The sequence below is a fragment of the Rattus norvegicus genome, chromosome 10 (assembly GCF_021556685.1).
Source record: "Rattus norvegicus strain SHRSP/BbbUtx chromosome 10, alternate assembly SHRSP_T2T, whole genome shotgun sequence".
Classification (NCBI taxonomy): domain Eukaryota; kingdom Metazoa; phylum Chordata; class Mammalia; order Rodentia; family Muridae; genus Rattus; species Rattus norvegicus.
This window is the reverse complement of record NC_141543.1, coordinates 10,512,501-10,532,150: the sequence shown is the minus strand read 5'-3', so window position 1 is coordinate 10,532,150 and position 19,650 is coordinate 10,512,501. Positions and strand designations below refer to the sequence as shown.

General features: G+C 43.5%; 1 protein-coding gene across 8 annotated transcripts in view; it reads right to left on the bottom strand.

The window, feature by feature from the left end:
• The window catches only part of Txndc11 (thioredoxin domain containing 11), a 57,526-nt gene that overhangs the window by 16,414 nt on the left and 21,462 nt on the right, over positions 1-19,650 (bottom strand). For 4 of the 8 annotated variants that reach the window (XM_087571280.1, NM_001127532.1, XM_087571283.1 and 1 more), the window contains 3 exon segments: positions 14,439-14,532; positions 3,910-4,022; positions 1,654-1,854 (listed from right to left, as the gene is read on the bottom strand). In XM_087571280.1, the coding sequence (XP_087427406.1) occupies positions 1,654-1,836 (183 nt within the window). In that variant the 5' untranslated portion in view covers positions 1,837-1,854; positions 3,910-4,022; positions 14,439-14,532. 8 annotated transcript variants of the gene reach the window in all.

The window sequence follows — 19,650 nt, the reverse complement described above, 5'->3', positions numbered from 1 at the left end:
GGTCTACACAAAGCCTACAACTGCTACAAGCACCCTTGCCTACTATACCCTCAAGAACGTACATTCTTTCAAGCTTCTGCCCAGACTTTGACCCACAATGGCAATGGAAAACAAAGCTACTTGAGGTCCCTCCTTACCCAGTGAGCCTGTGTCCTCTAAGCCTCCCTTGCCTTCTTCTGCCACTTCCTGACCCTGGCCTGGCTGAGTCCAACTGTCCTCTGCCTGAGTTATAAGCAGATTCTTGGTTCTGGACTGGACCATCTTCTGAGAGTAGATGTCAGTTGGTCCCAGGACTCAAGGAACACTGGCCAGACTGACCTGCCACATGGAGGGCAAGTGCTGGTCAGGTGCTGCATAATCCTAAGGGGCCACACCAACCATATGTGGAGTAAAGGTGAGTTGAGAATCCACCTACCTCAGAGCAGCCCTAGGAGCTTAGGGAACAGAGACACAGAAACTGAGATTTAAAAAAGGCCTGTTGGTAGATTCTAGAAACAGAATGTGTAGGGAGATGCTCATCTGAGAACATGAGGCTGGAAACAAAGCCTCCCTTTGGTGCAAACTCAACCTCAGCCCTCTGAAGTAAGGGACTAGACTCTGGCCAACACTACGCTGCCACCCTGCATGCCCAAGTCAAAGAAGACAAGGTCTCAAAAGTTAGAGTAAAAAAACTACAGCCACAGCTACCACCAAAGCTGGAACCTGAAAAGACCTTGTCGACTCTTGATCTAGATGGCATAGAGGCCTGGGCATGAAAAAGAGATTCTTGGACCATAAAGCATTCATGCGATGCACATTTTCTTAAGAAATGAAGCCTTAAGTTCCACTTCAGTTCAGTGGAAGGAACAGAACTGCTTCACTTCTTTTCTTCCTTTAAAGCCAGGCTGTGCACCCATTAGAAGGATCCCAGTGGGGCTAACAATTGAACCAAATGCTGGCGAATAGCACAGTAAGCCTGGCTGGTGAGAAGAAGTTCTTCCCCAGCCTCCATAGCAGGGCTGAGAAGCCCAGGGATGGCACTGTCTGCTTTGACTGGTCTATGCTACAGTGAGTGATGCAGATGGTAGTCTGGGCCAATTATGGGATCCTTGAAGGAAAGAAAAAATAACTAAAACCCTAGTCAATTCAATTTAGCAATCCCAGGCTCTCTGCTGATTGTTGTTGCTCCCTCTAAGTGTTTCCAAGTGATCCACGTATAAAATAAACTCATGCCTAGAGAGAACGGAGATCCTAGAAAGCAGGGCAAGAGGGAGGGAAGCCGACAGGCATCTGTCTCTGGAAACCTGTCCTTCTGTACAACTATTAAGGTTCAGAGATAAAGGCACACGTCACACACAGTGCAGCTGTGCCTGGCTCGGTCCCCCAAAAGTAGCACTCTGCAGGCTTTACCAGCTTGCCTGAGCTCCCAGCCCCCACTCAACAGGAAGGTCAATGCAATCATCTGAAGAAGAGCGTGGTCTCTGGGGAAGTGAGTTCATTTCTCTTCTCTGCTAGACCAGAGCAGCAAATAGTCAGAGAGGTGGGGAATCCCTGTCCCAGTCAAAGACCACTGAGCCCCACTACTATTCCCAATGGCTACTTGTGATGATGGATTAGTGCCCTTGAACGTGGAAGGAGAGCTATGGCAGGAGTCAGAACCACTAGGACTCTTACCTCATCTAGGAGAGGATGCCTCTCGGCTAAGGGATCGAAAGGTATGAACAGGAAGAGTGCTGGTCCTTTCTTCAGCTCATTGTTCAACAGCAGACTCTTGCCTCCATGGGGTTGTAGCCATCGGAAGAGGGTCTCCTGGTTTTCTGAGGCCCACTTATAGATGTTCTCAGCCGTGAAGTTCATGACTTCCCTGGGGAAGACCTGTCACGGACAAATATAACAGAATAAAGCAGAAGTGTGTTAGACAAGGCCGAGCACAGCACCAGTACTGCACTCCAGAGGCCAGGTCAAGCTGCACTGTGAGGGAGGAAAAGGCATCCAGAGGCCATGACTACTGGCTGTAAAGCCAACACTTAGCCCACCTCTCCACACAGTCTCAACAAGTGGGCAGAAAGCCACTATGGGAGTAAGAGGTGACTTTCATATCACTGGATTCACCTTTTTCCCGCAGAGATAGACTCACCTATCCAGACACACTGCCTGCCTTCAGGTGGCTGTGACGACCTGGAATCACCCCAAGGAGCGTTATAAAGTACCATGTGGTGTTTCGAATAATCTAGATCTATTGTCTATGGTTACACGATGTTATATCTTAATCTTAGCTTGCCAAATTCTGCCCCAGAGGCCAGAGTGAAGCATCCACTAGGCAGAGGCTGCAAAGGCTTTGTTGGCGGTCACCCCAGTAACTAGACAAATTCCTGGCATTGAACAGGGATTCAGCAGATACTAGAACAAATCAGTGAGTGCGCTGAGCTTACACAGGTCCTAGATCGCATTATGTGTAACAGGAAGGAAAGAGACACTTGCCATTTTCACTTCGACTTTTCTGTAATGTAAAAGTATTTTCGAAAGTCCAATGATATAGATCACAAGTTTCAAAAAATTTCCAGAGTGATACTTTGGAAAATTTCACAAAAGGAAGCAAGGGAACGCCAGAATGAAGACCTAAGTGATTTCACATGAATGTGGCTACTGCTTTTTAAGACACTAACCTTCCATTCGCTAAAAGGCACCTGAGGATGAACACCAGAGGCAGGAAGCCTGGGCAGTCTCAGAACTACTGCACAGTCCTCCTCTCCTCCCTTACTCTTCTGCAGTGTCCTGTGCTATAAATACATGTCGGCTAAAATAATGCTGTGAGAAAATGAGAGCCAGCAAGGCAGAGGAAGTGAAGAGCGAGACAAGCACAAGAAGAGTGGGCAGGCCGTGGAGAGGCAGCAATGCTCAGAGGAGGGTGGGGGTGGGGTGGGGTGGGGTAAACATTTCTATTTGGAAAACACAAAAGCACGTTTAACAGATATGAATACCAAGAAGAAAAGCACAACATCTGTGAGCTCTGAGAGTTAGGCAGATGCTAAAATGACTGGCAAGCGAGGGTAACCCCTGGTGAGTTCTCAACCGCACCTAGAAAGACCTATGACCCTGGGTCAGGGGAAGACACCTTCACTGCACCCAAATACCAGCCATCCTGTCAGCAATGAAAACACAACAAGAGGGCTCGGTGGGGAAAGGCACTTGCTGCCAGGCCTGACCCCGGAGTTCCATTCCTAGGACATTTATAGTAGGAGGAAATAAACTCCTGAGATTGTCCTTGGACCAGTGTGTGTGTGTGACAAAATAAATGTAATTAAAAATAAAGTACTTCAGAAAAATACCCCATCAGCAATGACTGTTTAAGGAGCAAGGACGCAGCTGTGAAGCTCAGCGCTCAGAGTAGCTGAGTGGCAGCAGGCCCAGCAAAAAAAACAAAGGAAGTCAGGAAACAAGGGAGACAAGGAGAGCCCAGGCCCTCTGAGGTGAGAAGCTATCAGCTTCTCCCTGTGTCTTGACAATAACTTCAACACTGCACCGCCAGTGCAGGGGACAAGCAGCTTACCCCCTGCATCTCACACAGGAACAAATGAAAGCACTGCCCAGTGGAAGCTCATCTCAGAGACCATGAGCCTAGAGTGCGAGATAGCCAACTGAGCAGCCGCAGTCACTGGAGAAGGGCAACTAGCAAAGCTATTCCAGGATCTAAGAATCTAAGCAAACAGGTTCTAGACAGCACAGTCAAGAGCCCTCTAACACACAGATCTTTCTTTATCTGGGCGAGGCTTTAGAGTGGTCTTACAGGAATTCTCAATTTGCACATAACATCACACGTTCTTTCCTAGGGAGAAGCTCATACATTTTATCCAGTTCTTAATTGAGTCTGTGACCTACATAAGGTTAAGAACCACTGCGCTAATACAAATGTGATTTTAAAATACTTACAAGTGATGTGTTGAAATGTCTATGTAAATACACACTTCCAGAGTGTACTAAGGATACCAGTTTCGCAAGATGTTTATTTGTGATAACCCCAAATCGTACTGTTCCTAGGTAATCTGAAACAGAAAATTTTCCTTTATTAAAGAGAGGGCTCAGGCCTTGAAACAACACAAACCCACTGATCCAGTCCTAATGCGCCGAGCCCTAGAGCAAGGCTGTTGCTAACCTGGCCTGGCCCTGGAAGGAGCAGTTGCAGGAGTTGCACTCTTCAGTCCCAAGTCACTTGGGCCGAGAAGACTGCCACATCTACCTGCAGCTATATGACCTGTCTGCCTTGCCACCCTGTTCCCCTTGCTCCAACAAGCCTACCTCTGGGCCAAGGCACAAGCTGCTGTCTCTGGACATGTCTAGCTCCTTCTCACTTTCCCTGACTACATGCCTCGTATCACGTCCTCGGGGAGGAGAGCTCTGGGGAAATGTTGGAACTTCTTCTTATGTTGATGATACCTGTAAGCACCTACACTGTCTTATTTATTTACTTACATTTTACTTTATCCAAATTCCTCTTAGGAATTTAAGTTCTGATCTATTGCCGGTACCCTAGTTGGATGAAGATGACTCTGAACTTCTGATCCTCTTGCCTCCACCTTCCCAGTACTGGATTAAAGGAATGTGTCCCCACAAGCAGTTTATAGGGTGCTGGGGAGCAAAGCCAGGGTTTTATGCATTCTAGGCAAGCACTCTAGCAACTAAGTGGCACGGCGTGCCACTAACTATATGTGAAATGAGTGAATCTAGCATATACAAACAACTCACACAAATTGACAATAAAAAAAATATGATTAAAATGTTCACATCACAGAAAGGGAATGGTCCTGGATAATCATTACATCAAAAAATACCCAATCTCTCTCTGAGGAGAGCAAATAATACCACTTTCAACCTTCACATTGAGCCTGAAATGTAAGGCATGGGGAATATAGAGTACTAACAACCAGCAGAGCGCCGGAGGCTCTGGCATAACACTAGCGGAAGAAGGTAAAGTTTGAGACCTGACAACAGAAGTTTGTGGACTGCTAGCAACAAAGAAGGACAGCACGTCAGGCGTGGTAGTGCACACCTTTAGTCCCAGCACTCAGGAGACAGAAGCAAGTGGATCTCTGAGTTCAAGGCCAGCCTGGTCTACAAAGCAAGTTCCAGGACAGCCAGCACCGTTACACAGAGAAATCCTGTGTTAAGAAACAGAGAGAAGGGGGCTGTGGGGGTGGGAAGAAAGGAGAAAAACAAAAACACCTCCAACAGCACAACTTCTGTTTACAGTTTAAAACAAAACCCAGCACGCTTGGAAAACAGTATTCTTTTCTAATGGGCACAGGGGAGTAGAAATGTATACAGAACCGGAAAGAGGTAAAGAGGCACATGCTGAATGGTCCCAGATATTCTGAAGATGGAGGCAGAGGAGTGCTTGAGCCTAGGAAGAGCCTAAGCCATGCTGGGCAAAATATGGAGACATGCCTCAAACAGAACAAAAAGAATCTGAAAGGAGGTAAAGTTAGTTTGGTGTTGGGGCACAAAGAGGTCATATCCTCATATATGATGCTTTCGTCTCTAAAAATAAATAAGTGAATGAACAAATGAATAGGCTTTAGTCTGCTGTGTGTGCATAGCATGACTTTAGTCAGGAAAACCTCTGCTACAGGTTCTGGACACAGAAAACCCAGGTTGTTAGCTCAACAGCAAGCAACTTCCCTGCTAAGTCTTCCTTACTTTTCAGGGGCCATGCAATACTATAGTGTTTGCACAATTATAAAATAAAGTGTTCCGTACTGCAGGGGGACATATAAGATAGTGTAGTGAACACTCGCCCTTTCCTACTCCTTCCTTACTATAGATGTTAAATAAGATCAGTTAAGTTTCAGATGCTACCAGCTTACCACATAGTCAATTCAGCACATAAAGATATCTATCTATCACCTTCAAAGCCTGGCACTGTGGTGCATACACCTTTAATCCTAGCACTTGTAGGCAGAGGCAGACAGGTCTCTGTGAGTCGGAGACCAGCCTGGTCTACAGAGTGAGTCCAGATCAGTTCAAGCTGTTTCATAGTAAGATCCTGTCTCCAAAACAGAAAAAGGTGTCTTCAATCCCAAGTCCCACCCCCCAGCCTTAGCCACTGGGTGAAGAGCAGCTGACGAGGACAGTAGGAACACCCCTCTACCACGGTAAACAATCCTAAACACAAACCTGTAAGTGACACAAGAGAAACAAGAATAAACCAGAAAGCACAGGAGTGGTTATGTGGGGAGGCCTGCATAAACCTGGGCATCTGACTCGAAGCCACAGTCACGTGAGGGAAATGCAGGGAAGTTACTATAGAAAGCAATGACCTGCAAAAAACTAACTGCAAATCAATATCCCACGGGGGGGGGGGGGGCCTGAGGGGAGAACCAACCTCAGTAACTGCAGAGCTGTAAGGCCAAGGGCCAAGAGAACTGGGCGAAGTCCATACATCTCATTAAAAATGCTTCCCACGGGGTTGGGGATTTAGCTCAGTGGTAGAGCGCTTGCCTAGCAGGCGCAAGGCCCTGGGTTCGGTCCCCAGCTCCGGAAAAAAAGAAAAAAAGAAAAAAAAAAAAGAAAGAAAGAAAAAAAAATGCTTCCCACAAGGCGATCCTGAAATTACTAACACATCTTTTTACCCACACATATGACCATCATGGGAACCAGGATTTTTACTACTGGGGTAAGAAGTTATACTGCAGGAGAGAAAGGCTAAAATGAATCCTACTGTGTCAGACTTGAATCAAAGAGAATTGTATAAGCTAGCTTTTCATTTGCACATATGTATAGGATGTAAAAATATGGATGCATTCATATGTGAGTATAAACACATTTCCTGGTTCTATCTGCTGAGACTTTGAACTCAGGACTCCCCAAAGCCACCAAAGAGTATACCTAGCACTCAGACCTTCATCCCCAACTGTCAATCTCCACTGAAAGGCACCAGGCTCCTACAGAAGAGGCTGATGAGAGGCGAAAAAGCAGGAGAGATATGTGTTACAGTCCTGTGGATGGACCCTGGGCCTTCCATATGCCAGCAGACACTCTTACCACTGAGCCACTCTCTAAGTCCCTTTAAAAAGTTTAAATGGTTCAACACATTAAGTTCAGATGACAAAAATATCAGGAAAAAGAAAGGCAGCAGCTAAGCCTCAGTTGAAGCTCACAGAGCCTACATGACACTGCGCAGGGAAGGCTGGATCCTGTGACTCCTATGATGAGAATTAGCCAAGAAGGACATGATTTGGGACTCTGCTAACATCGCCAGCATGATATGCTGCAGCAGAAGAGCAAAAAGTGACAGCCTGACCCGGAGGCTGAATGGGGCCATTCAACAGCCAGTTTAACTGCATCAGCATAAATGAAACGGGTTGCCCAACACAAAGCAGAGCCCAACAGACTGCAACTCTGAAATGTTACTTTTCACACATGAAGACATTTATAAAAATCAAACTTCTTGTGAACATGGTGGAAACTTTCCAGAAAGAAGTACATCAAGTTTGCAATCTCATGTAATCATTAATACTTGGACCAACACAGAAAGTTTACAGTCTAAGAATAATTGAGTGCACTCTATAAGAACAGGCACTGGCGTGTCCTACACCTTTGTTAGTTAGAAAATGAATCCTTTTATTTTACAAGTAATGAGGTTCCAATATTTTAATTAAGAACTATGAAAGCCAGGCATAATAGGAGGTAGAATGGTCAGGAGTTCATGGTTATCTTCCGCTATGTAGGGAATTTAAGGTTAACCTAGGCTCCATGAGTGTCTAAAGGAAAACAAAACTAAACAACTTGGAATGTGTTGAAGAATTTAAATTAAAGCTCATATTTTCTCCTCCCTTGACCCCTCTAAGAAAAATTTATCAAGAGATGGGCGTGGCACTGCACACTTTTAATGTAGGCAGAGGCAGGCAGGTCTGAGTTTGAAGCCAGCCTGGTCTATAGACCCAGTTCCAGAATAGTCAGGGTTACACAGAGAAATCCTGTCTTGAACCCCAACCAAAAAAAAAAAAAAAAAAATCTAACATGAGAAAAGTCACATTCTAATACTTTTTTTAAAGATCAGAAAAAAGGGGAGCTAGAAAGATGGCTCAATGGTTAAGAGCACCAGTTCTTAACAATGGCTCAGTGGTTAAGAGAACCATCAGAGCTCATGGTGGTTCACAACCATCTATAATGTGATCTGAGGCCCTCTACTAGCATTCAGGTGTACATGCAGATAGAGCACTCACATAAATACATAAATAAATCTTCAAAAGAAAAAAGATTAGAAAAGTGTGTGTGTGTGTGTGTGTGTGTGTGTGTGTGTGTGTGTGCGTGCGCGCGCGCGCCTAGAGCTGTAGTTAGAGGCAGTTGTGAGTCCCTAGCAAAGATACTGAGATGTGACCCTGGACGGCCTGCAAGAGCAGCTCACTTAACACTGCATCACCACTTCAGACTCCTCAGTCAATTCTTATAGGTCTCAATACAGTCTATCTATGAGCCTGGTCCTTAGCCAGCTTCAGATCCCCAGTAACCACAGAGCAGCAAATGGTAGCAAAAACGCCCACAAATGTGACAAGACAATCTTAAAAGAGCGTCTGGGCAAGGGAACAGCTGCATGTGCTAATGGCTAATCAGATAGAGCTGACCAGCCCTGAACTGTGGCCACTCACTCACTCACTCTCTCTCTCTCTCTCTGAGGGGAACAGAAAACACTCAGACAACTGTCTTATTGTAAGAGCTGAGGCATGGACCCTGTGTCCCTAGAGCCCACTGAGCCACTCTTAGGCACACTATAAGATAGGAATGTTCCACGAACATTGATTGTATCAAGGAGCAACAGAAGGCACTGGTGTCCGCAAAGTCTGGTGGGCTTTCGGTGGTCAGCCATCTTGTTTTGAGTCCTCAATCTCACTTTCTGGGCATTTGTTAGAAGGTTGGGGCTCTTTGCCACTAACAGACTACATCACTCTAATTTCCATGTACCCTAGGGACAGCTTTAGTTACTTTTCCTGTTCCTTGCACACACGCTTGTCACTACCCATCACTGTTGCTTACTAAGGGTGCAAGGAGAATGGAGCTGGTGAAGCTCCCTGTGGTTTCCCCTCAGGTCAATCTGGACTCTCATGCTTGCATCAGGATTTTGTTAGGGGGTTTCTGAATGCTCTCATCTCAGTCTGTTTTGTTTAGTACCATTTCCCTTAAAGTCAGGATTAAATATTAAAAGCAGTTTTATATTAAGGAGAGTACACATTTTCTGAGCCATGAACCATTTCAATAAGGTAAAATGTTAACCTTTCAAATGTTAAAGAAGGAGTAAGAATAGCTACTTTCATTAGAAAAGAGAAGAGAAGAGCACACAGGGTGGTTCAGGCCTTTAATCCCAGAACTTGGGAGGCAGAGGCAGGTGGATCTCTAAGTTTGAGGCCAGCTTGATCTACACAGTGAGTTTTAGGACAGCCAGGACACAAGACAGTACCTCCTAAACTTCCCCATTAGAACCCCTCCGACATCGGGATAATTACCATTCAGAAAGAGATAAGTATTCTAACTATAAAGTGAGCTCACACAGTTTAATTGTCTCAGACACCTACAGCACCTGCTATTCTCAGCGCACTACTGTACCAAAGGATCCCCAAAGAACAAACAGGCTAGAGCTGAACAAGGCAGAACTCTCAGGCCTCCAGGAGACTTCTGTGTGAGCTAATCTCTTAGGGATCTGAACAAAGGGGAACACTGGGAAGAGAAGATGCACACAGACACCTAGTGATAAGTACGTCATGGTCTACTCCACAACTAAGCTCAGCAGACTACGCTGCATGACTGGGGCATGATAACTGTAAGGGAATTTCTCTTCTAGGCTTCTGTCTTTTAAACTTCTTATATTGGTTAACTGTGACCGTTCAATAGTCAAACCAGTGTGGCTTGGTCTCATTAACTTCTGGTTTTCTCTCTCCTTTTTTTTCTTCAGGGTTTTAGATAAATTGGGAAAAAAGTAGGATTATGCTAAAAGAGCATAACAACTGTCCCAATGTAGCTGGTGACTCCCTCTCCAGTGCGCTTATGATGACGACTTCAGGTCTAATGATAAACATGTCTATCAAATGAAAAACCTTAAAAAAACAAAAGGACACATTAGCCAGGTGGTAGGTACTGGCCTACACCTTTAATCCCAGCACTCAAGAGGTGGAGGCAAGCAGATCTCTGAGACTAAAGCCAGCCTGGTTTACAGAGTTCCAGGATAGCCAGGGCTACACTGAGAAACCCTGTCTCAACACTCCCCCCTCCCCCCAAAAAAAACCCTGACGCATTGCAGAAATGTTTCTGTGTATAAACTACTGTGATATTTGTATGATCCCCTAGAAATGTAACTTTGAGGTTTGTATATTTTCATGATTCTTCACATAAAGGCTAAAGTCATTGTGTAGAAAGAAATGTGGCATTTGGGGACCACAAATACGGTGATTGTCAAGACACTACTAACATAAACACAGAAAAGCCTCTCTTGTGAGCTGGAGAAAGAGGGAGAGCAAGATGCAGTTCCAGATATACTGTTCCAGAAGAGCATAAACTACAGAGCTAAAGAGCTGTTGTCACACATCTTCCTGACAGGAAAATATACACTCTCCCAGCAGCAGTCCTGTTCATTAAATCCCAAAGCACAGTGTGAAGCTCTCAAACACTTCCCTTTAAACTTCTTCCTTTCCACCCTCCAAGAGTGTAGCTGGTTTGAACATGGGTTTACAAGCCCTCCTCCACCTATTTCAGGCTGTACTGTGTGCTAATCAAGTCAGCCACATGAGGTGCTTCCTTCCCTCAAGACAACCCTTTAAAGATCAGAGAAGCACTCTTGCCTCATAGGCCTATAATTACTACAGAAGGATCTCAGCATTTTAGAGCTGAAGTGTCCTTCAAAGGCTACTAGGGCAAAACTCCTTTAAGATGGAAAAAAAAAAAAAAAAGAAAAAGAAAATACATGCAAACCACTAAGCCCACTACTAATTTCATCTTTTTCTTTTTAAAGACAAAGTCTCATTCAGAAATCTAAGCTGACCTCAACTAAGAGGCAACCTCCTGCCTCCACCTCTAGAGTTACAGGATTATAATCATGAGCAACCATCACCAATTACTATATTTCTTTTTTTCCTTCCTTTGGTTTTTCGAGACAGGATTTCTCTGTGTAGCCCTGGATGGCCTGGAACTCATGTTGTAGACCAGGCTGGCCTAGAACTCACAGAGATCTGCCTGCTTCTGCCTCCTGAGCATATTTATGGGTTAAGGGTGTACACAACTCACCACCTGGCATATTTCTTTAAGCAAAAGAATAATAAAGAATGTTGACACTGAATGGCTCTAAGAACACGACTCTGCTGTCTGGATAAGGCTGTTTTCCTTCAGGTCCTAAAAGTCCTAGATACAGGCCCACAGTTAAATACTTGGCACTTGGAAATGTTAATGAGAACCCACTAAGACCTACGCTGAAGAATCAAAGGAAGCTTTAACTAAATGAGTAACCATGCTCTGAGTAAGAAAGGGAGGTCAGCATGAATCTAGGAACTGACTTCAAACCAGTTCCCATATTTAACATAATTCCAACCCTAATCCACCCAAGGCATGGATGTATATAAAAAAGGCTTCACAAGAACACAAGAACTAGAGGGAGTAGAATCTATCTACACTTTACCAAGTAATAACAGCTTAGAAAGCCATAAATTCATCATATTTGTATCTATAAAAATGATCACCTCAAGCTGGAGAGATGGCTCATTGACTGTTCTTCCTGAGTTCAATTCCCAGCAACCACATGGTGGCTCACAATGGGATCCAATGCCCTCTTCTGGTGTGTCTGAAGACGACGACAGTGTATTCACATATATAATAAATAAATAAAAATTTAAAAAATATATACACGTTTCTCTTATGTGCACCTGTTATTAACAATAAGGAAAATAACTCCTTCCTAGAGTCAGAGAGAGAGAGAAAAGGGGGAGTGAATCCAGATGCTCAGGGCAAGATTCATCTTAGGTAATTCTTCAGGATATACATATTAAGGAAAAAATAATTCCAAACATGTCTTCCTCCTCCTCCTCCTCCTTGTTAAGAAAACAGTTCATTAACTGTAAGTGGGAACTTAGTCACTTGGGATGAGTAAGTGTGAATCTCAGCTCCTAACACTGTACGTAACAGGATTCTAAGACCTGACTAGAATTCCAGCATGTGGGAGGACAGAGAAAAGGTAAATCCGACCACACATGTCATCAGAGAAGTCTTCATGCAACCATCGGTCAAGTCAGTAAACATGTTCATCTTGTACTTGTGAGGTGTCTGGCTTTGTGTGGTTTGATTTTGTGATTATCTAAAGAACCCAGGGCCCCTGAACATCCTAGACGGGAGGCTCTGCCAACTACAACTTTCTCCCAGTTTTTGTTTTATCATTTCTGTACTGGAGTGTGGGTCTGGCTATGTTTTCCAGGACTGGCATCAAATGACCCCCTCCTCAGCTCCCTGAGTAGCTAGGACTGTAAACCCACCAACATGACTGGCTACAGTAGCTTTAGCCTTCTCTCTCTCTCTTGAGAAACCTCCTGTTATTTATCCCTGTTTTGTCCTCGTCTAGCTTGAAGAGAGGAAAGGAGGGAAGGAAGGCTGCTGGCTTGTATCTGGAAAGGCTTTTCCATCTGAAAAACTCCAAATGAAAAAGCAGTTTAGGATGAATGACTCATTACTTACTAACATGGCATAGAAGAATATAATCAATCAAAACAAAACAAAAACAAGCTTTCCAGATCCTGAAACAGCTCAAGAATTCAGTTCTAAAATTTGAATTTGCCTTCATTTTAGGGATTACCAGATCCCCTCACATTCAGCTTTATGTATGATCTTTGATGAAGGGCTCTGAGCGTGTACTTCTAAACTTAGTTACGTTGCATTTATTTTTAGAATTCAAACTTGGAGCCAGACCTAATGGTACAGCCCTGCAATCTTGACTACTTGGCAGGCCGAGGCAGACCAATTGCAAGTTCAGTTCAGTCTGAGCAACGTAGTGAGACCTTGTCTCAAAATAAGATCAGTAAAGAGGGTTGGGATGTAGCTCAGTGAAGGAGCCTAAGACAGAGGGTCTAACCCTAGTACAGGGGTTTACTAATCCCAATCAGTCACTTGCAGCTCTGCAGCTCGGTCTTTCAAGTAGACAGGACATACTTACATAACAGGTCACTTTCCTCCCCCAGTATCTGCTAGACAACATGTGAACAGAGTCAATTCTCAGTGCATAAAACCCAAGACAATGTGCACATTAAAATGGTTAGTCAGATAATTGTTTGATATAATAATGATGTACTATTTAAGTTTTTAAACCTGAAATAATCTAACACCCAGAAAAAATAGATGGTTAATCTATTGGGATCACTCGGCAAATACCCAGCCACTAGAGAAAAAGTCATGCTCCTCACCCCCAGAAACTTAAGTGTAAAAAGACAGTCAATGAATTATTTTATAGTTATATTCATAAATGTATCCATGAGTGGTGTTAAGTACTAGGAAGAAACAACAAGGAACAACTTAGGTTCAGGGAGGGCTCATTGGACACTGATTATAAAGTGGTATTTGAGCTGGACCCTGAGGATGAATAAGAGACTAACAGGCTCAGGGCTCTTCTGCCTTCTAGAGAGGACCATTTGCAAAGTATCATAGGAAGAGGAAGGGAGAAACTAAAAACAGCTAAGCGTTCACAGTCTAGTCCAGATGTGAGTGAAGCACCACGACGTTAACAAAAGAATCAGAGACAAGTGCATGGTGAATGTATCCAACAGAACTGACAGACAGACTCGGCCATGACCTTGAGAGAACACAAAGCAATATGGAAAGAGGAAGAGGATATGGGATCAGTACACATATGTGGTGTGTGAAGAGTGAGACTGACAGCAGGCTCATGACGTACTGTGGCATACCTGTGACTTTTGGAAACCACCCTGTGAAGGAAGGGCCCTAAGTTACAAGGCATAGCATAGATAACTATCGCCTGGGTAAGCAATGAGTCAGATAAAAATCTGTCTTCTGAGATGACAGCAGAACAAACGAAACTTAAGACAGAACATGCTTTGTCCTCAGAGGGTCACACTCTATTTATATAACAATGTGCTACACCTAATAAACAATAGATCTGATTATTTTATTAATTAATTTATTTTTAGGCAGGGTCTCCCTATATAGAACAAACTGGCCTGGAGGCCATAGAGATCCACCTGCCTCTGCCTCCCAAGTGCTAGGATTAAAGGCATGCGCCACCATGCCCAGCAAGAGAATATTTGGTACAATACAATGCTTTATTAATTGAAATTAAACAAGAGTTATTTATTAAAAATTCATTGAGAAAAGGAACCTAGCAAATTAGAAAATATAATCATAAAGATACTATATGCCAAAACATACAAAAATCAGTACATCCCTGCTTAATGTGCCAATGTCTTACTACAAATTTGTTTTACCTTTCTTTAAAGAATGCAGTGCTGAGGTGAAGAAGGTCAAGTATCCAGGAGGCTGGGGAGAGCCACTGAATTCGAAGTAGCCGAGTACTCCAGGCTGCAGGGACAAGAGTACAATTAGGTGACAGGCATTGTCGGCCTTATGAGTAATAGCTGCTACCTTACAGATCTGAAGTATCTGAAAATATGTGGTGCTAGGCATGGATGGTGAACATATTGCCACATTTCATTTTCTACATCTGACTGCCCGAGGAAGGCTGCGTGTGGGCTGTGGTGAGGGAAGGAGCCTTCCCACTGTGCCCCTCCCTCCCTAAGCGGACCTTCCCACCCATATTGGCAGCACAGAGCCCTGGCAGCAAATCCCACACGTTCAGATTCTCATTCCTTGTAGTGCTGGGTATAGTATAGCAATACTAACCAGTACTCGGGTTCTATTATACCAGTAGCATCACTGTACCTTTCTTGGGTTTCTCTTTCAGTCACTTCCTCTCTAAATTTACTTTCTCCCTTTGGTAGAAATTGGGCTACATTTGATTGGCCTCATCTGTAACCTGGTCCCTTCTTTTTCTCCACATCCAATACCATATCCATCCAATACAAAGAAACTCTGGCCTTCCTTCTCCACTATCCTCAAACTCAATGCCATCTGCTTAATCTATTCCTCTAGGGTTAGCAGAGAATAACCCTTCAATATGCCAAAACAATTAGCTGTTCTCCACCATACATCTGCCTTGCATGGCACTCCTGTCTTGTTTGGTTCTGTGGCAATGACATCTGTCTAAAGATCCTAACAGTTAAGAGATCCTTGAGGAATGATTTTCTTTTCTTTTCTTTTTTAAAGATGTATTTACTTAATGTATATAAGCACACTGTAGCTGTCTTCAGACACACCCAACCCCATTACAGATGGTTGTGAGCCACCATGTAGTTGCTGGGAATTGAACTCAGGACCTCTGGAAGCGCAGTCAGTGCTCTTAACCGCTGAGCCATCTCTCCAGCCCAATCCTTGAGGAATGAACGATGGAGCTACAGTCAGAAGACTTAAGCTCCAGCCCAAGCTTCAGGAGCTAAATGTATGGCCTCGGGGTGATCACATAAGCAATGGTTTCTTACCAGAAGCAGCACCAATTCCTCACATGGTAACTAACATGAAGGGAGAGCCTACAGTCATAAGCATTAGTCTGATATAAATGGGCCCTTTTTAGCCTGATGCCCTCAGCACCACGCTCTTATAGTAACTGGAAAGGCAGAGCCTTGGGACAAAACTGGACACAAAGATTTGAGACAGAAGTTTCATATGTTGATAATATTTAAAACCAACGTTAACCAGTCATGGTGGCTCAAAGCCATAATCCCGCCTTCAGAAGGCATAGTCTGTTCTACATAGTGACTTTTAAGACCAGCCAGGGTTACAGTGAGACCGTCTCACAAAATAAATAAATAAATAAATAAATAAATAAATAAATAAATAAACAAATAAACAAATAAAAGTAAAAATAAAATTAAAAAGCAAAGAAAAGGCCCAGAATGGTGGTAAAAACAGGAGAAAAAGAGTTCTGAGTTGCCCTTTTTTAAAAAAAGATTTATTTATTTTATGTATATGAATGAGTACACTGTAGCTGTCTTCCATTACAGACGGTTGTAAGCCACCATGTGGTTGATGGAAATTGAACTCAGGACCTCTGGAAGAGCAGTCAGTGCTCTTAACCTCTGAGACCCAGTTCCAAGTTATTATATATGAGTTTGAGGCCAGCATGGCATGCAGGAAACTGTTTCAGACAACAAAAATTTGTCGTGTCCTCCAACACCCCCCCCCCCTAAATAGTGTGCTGCACAAAACAAGTTGTTTCTGGTTTATAATGAAGATTCTTCTTTCTAAGCTAAACTACCTGCTAGATTCATTTAAGTCAACTAGCTTTCATTCTGGAAAACAAAACAAAGTAAAACCCTGAGACAAAATGTTTAATCCTAACATCTAGAAAAATCTAGCAAGTAGTCTATTTCTCAAACGGAAGAAATGAGGAAGCCGTCTCTTCATGTCATTTGCTGTACGGGATGGAACCCAGAGCCTTGGATAAAGGCTCACTCTCCATGTAACCCCAGCCCAGGACAAAAGCGAATGCTGGACACTAACGTTTTTGTTCTACTCCTTCAGAACACCTTCTACAAGGCAGCCCACAGTAGATTTACAGCAGAGCACATTTGCCTTAAGATTCCAGCCGTTCCGTAACAGAATGAGCTTTCCTATCATGGACAAAAGACAACCTTTCAGAAATTCTAGAAACTGTTAATACTGTACAAAAACAGAAACTAATATAATGATTCATTTAAACTTCTTTAACTTCTGATCACTCTCCTAAACCAAAGCCAATGGAATAAATTAGTTCCAAATATTAATAAATAAATATCCCGCGTGAATTTCATTTCTCTTTCCACATCACACTACCTTACAGAAGTTCATGGACGTGGACATGTGCATGATGATCCACAGTTACTTGTCTACATCCATGAATGAATACACTTACATACGTGTAAAATAAACATCTACACAGATTGAAAGTAAAATGAATACAAGCTCTGGTTCTCCAAGGAACATCGCAATTATTTATTACATCTGCATGTGTGTCTATACATGCTGTGGTGATGCTTGGGGGTCAGGAGATGATATTCAGGGGTCAGTTCTCTCTGCTATGTGGATACTGAAGATCAAATTCAGATTGTCGGGCTTGGGGACCCACAATCTGGGTTTACCCACATTAGATCTTGGAAAATGAAAAACACCTGGACCATTTGCAGTGCCCTTTGAGAGCAGTAAGTTTAAAGTTTACTGTCACTGCAGCAAACTGTAGTTTCTAACAGTGATGGGTATCTGAGACTGTCAAGTAAGTAGTCTGAGCAAGGATATTCACCAAACACTACAATGCAGAACACAGCAAAAGTCATTTTCATTCCTCACTGTCAAAGGAATGAAGAACAGAAGCTTTACACCGTACAAGATGATCAAAAGCTGAGTAAACTCTAAAATGCTACCTACTTAAAACACAACCATGAGACAGCAGAGACAGGTCAGCAGTTGAGAGGAAACACTGCTCTTGCAGTGGGCCTGAGTCCAGTTCCTAGCACCCATGTCGGGCACTTCACAACTGCCTGTAACTCAACTCCAGGGCCTCCAACACCCTCTTCTGGCCTCTGAGAGCACCTGGATTTATGTGTATATACCATCTGATGTGCAAGTAACTAAAAATAAAAAAAAAAAAAATTGGGGTTGGGGATTTAGCTCAGTGGTAGAGCGCTTGCCTAGGAAGCGCAAGGCCCTGGGTTCAGTCCCCAGCTCCGAAAAAAAGAACAAAAAAAAAAAAAAAATTAAACTATCACAGGCATAGTCTACCCTAAGTGCTAGCTAAGATACAATTCTGTGGCAGTGTGTGCTGAGTTGTGAGAACTGGCATGTTTGATAACATAATCTAATGTTAATACTTCAAAATAATATAAAGGGGGTGGTAAGATAAGGTGGTAGTGTCTGTTCATTTCTGTTGCAGGTTGTCTAAGTTATCAAACAGCTCTGGTTATGCTGTAGGCAAAGCAAAATCTGCAGAGTTCCACAAACTTGCAATGTCTGTCCAACAGAAGATATATCATTACTTAACAAATACCATAAATTAGTGACACATACTGCAATTCTTTTCACATGTCTTGCTTCCACCTGGGTGAGGAAGAAATAGATCTCCATACAAACTTTAGTAGACTTGAGCTTTCATATGCTTTGCCACATCTGTGAGCTAGCTTGCAACAGACAACTCCGATCCTGTATTTAATGTCCTCACAGATTCCCTTTTGGAGAAGATAGCTAAGGACCTGGGCCAACCTGGTCCTGAGAAGCAGACACCGGGCTTAGGTCCTGGTAATGGTCTGTTGTTTCTCCTTATTCCCAGAGGCTTAACCAGCTCTGCAGTAAACAAGCCAGCTGCCTATCTTTACTTCTTTTCTTATTCTTTATTTTTTCTTTTGTTTTTTTGAGAGAGTTTCTCTGTGTAGCCCTGGCTGTTCTGGAACTCACTCTGTGGACCAGGCTGGCCTCAAACTCAGAGATCTGTCCACCTCTGCCTCTCAAGTACTAGAATGAAAGGCATGGACCACCACCACCCAGCTACAGCCTAATTCTTATTCAGTCAACTGACAGTGTCATCTGGAGACATAATGGGGACAGTCCTGAAACCTCATCCTCCACTGTCCTTTTCCCTTGGCCAAACAACTCCAGTCCTTGTTGGGGACTCTCTAGTCTTTCCAGCTTTCTCAGGTCTGATCTGATCAAATCATATAAGCTTCATCTTGTCTAGGATCTTTTCCCAGGGAGGACTTTTTGTCCTCCAAAACAGCTACACCCTTTCCCTGTTTCCAGATCACTAATCTCACTTCATGGCACTTAGATTCTGAAATGGCCTCATTCCCTAGGGTTGTCCTGACAAATTACCACAAATCAACGGCTTAGAACCACAGCAATCACTTTCTCTGCTCTCTAGAGAACTGGGTCTGTGTGTAAGGGTTGGGGGGTGGTGGGGTGTCTTTCCTACTTCTTCCAGCTTCAGATAGTTCCAGGCTTACACTACTTTGAGGCTGCAGTGCTCCAGTATCAGCCCAGCCTTCCCAGTCCTTCTCTCTGTACCAGCTGCTATTCCATCAACACACCAGTCACTAAATTTAGGATTTCATCCAAAATTCTGAATGATTTAATCATAAGACCCTTGACAGATTACATCTGCAATGACCCATTTTCTTTTTTTAAAGTCAGGGTCTCTCCAAGAACCCTGGTTATCCAGGAACTTGCTATACAGACCACACTGGCCTAGAACTCACACCGGTGTCTATCTCCCGAGTGTTGGGATTAACGATGTATACTGCCAGCCCACAGGCCCTGTGTTTAAATAAAGCCACATTGCAGTTTCACACAGACATGTGTGTCAGGAGAACACTCTAAGCCTAGTACCTCTTGTTCATTTGTCTTCTGAGGCTCCCTTTAGCATGCCCGGAAGGAAGTATTAAGTTCCACCCCAGCAACTGGGGATGGTTACCCGTTTGTTATCAATCTATGGAGCACAGTCCCTCTTTTGTTCATAATTAGATTTCCACCTCAGAGCTCCTGACACAGAGCAAACAACACAAATTTGACAAAGCTTTTTCATCAACTTTAGTTTAGAAAAAAACAAGACACAATGAG